The sequence below is a fragment of the Lolium rigidum genome, chromosome 5 (genome assembly GCF_022539505.1).
Source record: "Lolium rigidum isolate FL_2022 chromosome 5, APGP_CSIRO_Lrig_0.1, whole genome shotgun sequence".
In the NCBI taxonomy this organism is placed as follows: domain Eukaryota; kingdom Viridiplantae; phylum Streptophyta; class Magnoliopsida; order Poales; family Poaceae; genus Lolium; species Lolium rigidum.
The window spans coordinates 25607979-25610087 of NC_061512.1; the positions used below are offsets into that span (position 1 = coordinate 25607979).

At 47.8% G+C, this 2109-nt stretch overlaps 1 protein-coding gene across 1 annotated transcript; it reads right to left on the reverse strand.

The window, feature by feature from the left end:
• Nucleotides 1-1065: 1065 nt before the first annotated feature.
• Nucleotides 1066-1793, reverse strand: LOC124655760 (late embryogenesis abundant protein D-34-like). Its single transcript, XM_047194610.1, has 2 exons — nt 1590-1793; nt 1066-1503 (listed from the first exon to the last, which is right to left on the reverse strand). Exons 1-2 carry the CDS (start codon nt 1791-1793, stop codon nt 1066-1068), a joined length of 642 nt encoding a protein of 213 aa, XP_047050566.1.
• Between the last annotated feature and the right edge of the window lie 316 nt (nt 1794-2109).

Sequence of the window (2109 nt, forward strand, 5' to 3'; positions counted from 1 at the left end):
AAAGGCATACCGGATAAAACTAGGTTATTGGAAACTCTACTAGATGTGGTGGTTTGTCCAACAACAGTCATGTAAATCCGGCTGTAAGGTTATAGATGAAAGAGTATGCGCTAACTTTTTATTGTGCATTCTTATCGGCTTTGCTAGAAATCAGACGTCTGATTTCTATTAAGTCCAAGTCAATTTTTTAATCATTTGATTTATCTTAAGATCCGTGTCGATATGAGAAGTGTAAGTGGATTGCAACCGGTATTTCCTAGGTGCGCTAAGAGTTGCAATTCTTATTTTCTCAGTTGACAACGGGTCACAACTAATATTTTTTCAGTTGTTATAACTGATATTTTATTGGTTGCAAATGAGTTACCACTGATATTTTCATAATTACGAATATTGTAGTTTGTATTTTTTTTGGTTACGCATAGGCTGTAATTGGCTACGCATAGGTTGTAATTAATATTTTCTCAATTGGGTACTAGTTACAATTAATATTTTCTCTATTTTTTTAGTTATGACGTAATTATATTATCTATAGGTTGTAACTTATATTTTCTCAATTATATAGATAAATTATATTTTTTTTTGCGAAATATTGTATAGATAGACGCTCACACATACGCATATACAATAAGATAGACGCTCACACATACGTATATACCATCCTCTACAAATACGCATGCACACCCAACCCTATGCGCAACTTCATTGAGTTCAAGGATAAAAATTTATCCGACGGATCTTGAGATTGAAATCACCATAGTCTCAATACCGATGAAAATGTTGCTTCCTACTGAAGATTATTTCGCCTTTTTTTAATAAGATATCAAAGTGTTAAATCTATAATTTAAACTTCGTTAAGCTAGGTTATCAGTGATGTTCTAACCATCCAACCACAGATGATTCTTAGGTAAAAAATAGGTAGAAAATTAACTTAGAACCATCCAACCACAGATTCTTAGGTAAAAAATTAACTTAGACTTAATAAAAATGAGTAGCGTGATATCTCGGCGCCCCCATCTTTTTTGGGCGCGTACGGTCACGGTCATGTACGTGCTACACTTAACTATTCTACCGCGTCATCTTCCCCTTGTTCATCTCGGAGGCCGCGGCCAACGCATCAGCGACGTCACTTCCTCCTCCTTCCGCAGCATTCTTCTCAGCTGCCGCCGCTACCTTACGCGCGTCCTCCCTCGTGACCGCCTTGTTCGCAGGCAGCACCGCCGTGGCGCTGCCCACCACGTCCATAAGCGGCACCATCTCCTCGTCGGCGTCCCCGACGCCGCCGCCCAGCCTCATGTTCGTCTCGGCGGCCTTCTGCGCGGCCGCCGCCACGCCACCGGGCACGACACGTCCCAGCCCAGTCGCGCGCGTCTCAGCAGCCTCCGCAGCGGCGGCGTCCGCCAGGCCCACGGGCGCGTCACTCGCGGCGGCCTGAAGCGCCTCGCCGATGGTCACCGCGTCGTCCGTCTCGCCGCCCGGCGTTGGCGCGGTGAACTGCGCAATCAGCTGCATGCATGCGTTGCAGGATCCACGTGAAGATGGTCCAACGCCATGAAAATACGATGTCCGAACCTAGGTGTGCATGTATGTACCTGGCCGCCGGCTGAGGCGGTCACGACGCGACTCCCGTCGTGTTGGTCAGCCTCGGTGACCCGAAGGCCACCATCTGTCTGCTGCTGCGGCTGTTGCTCACGGGCGAGGAACTCGTCGCGCTCGCGCTGGCGCCGGGAGTCCTTACCGGCGGCGGTGGGCGGGTACACGTCGCCGGGGCGGACGGGCTGAGTCTGGTCGCTCATCGCGATGACTAGATCTAGCTTAACAAGATGAGAACTTTTGCAGGCTGGTACGGACAGCTTAGCTCTCCCTGCTCGTCGCGGCCAGTATAAAAGAAGGAGGTAGAGCGGCGAAGTTTGGCACCGCGCGCGTGTGACACCATGCGCTCCGGTGGAAAGACACCTGCAAAGTAGTGGGAAACATAGTCCTCCAGAGCACGACACGTACTAGTGATACCCGGCAGCAAGTGCACGTGTCGATTTTTTCTAAGTGGAGGGTGTTACCGGGTCTCTGCATCAATGCATATGCCATCTTTATTTTTTTAATTAAATAATAAAT

Coding starts and splice junctions, on each gene's coding strand:
- LOC124655760 (XM_047194610.1), bottom strand. CDS start 1,793: ATGAGCGACCAGACTCAGCCCGTCCGCCCCGGCGACGTGTACCCGCCC. Junction 1,504..1,589: donor CCGCCTCAGCCGGCGGCCAG/GTACATACATGC, acceptor GCATGCATGCAG/CTGATTGCGCAGTTCACCGC.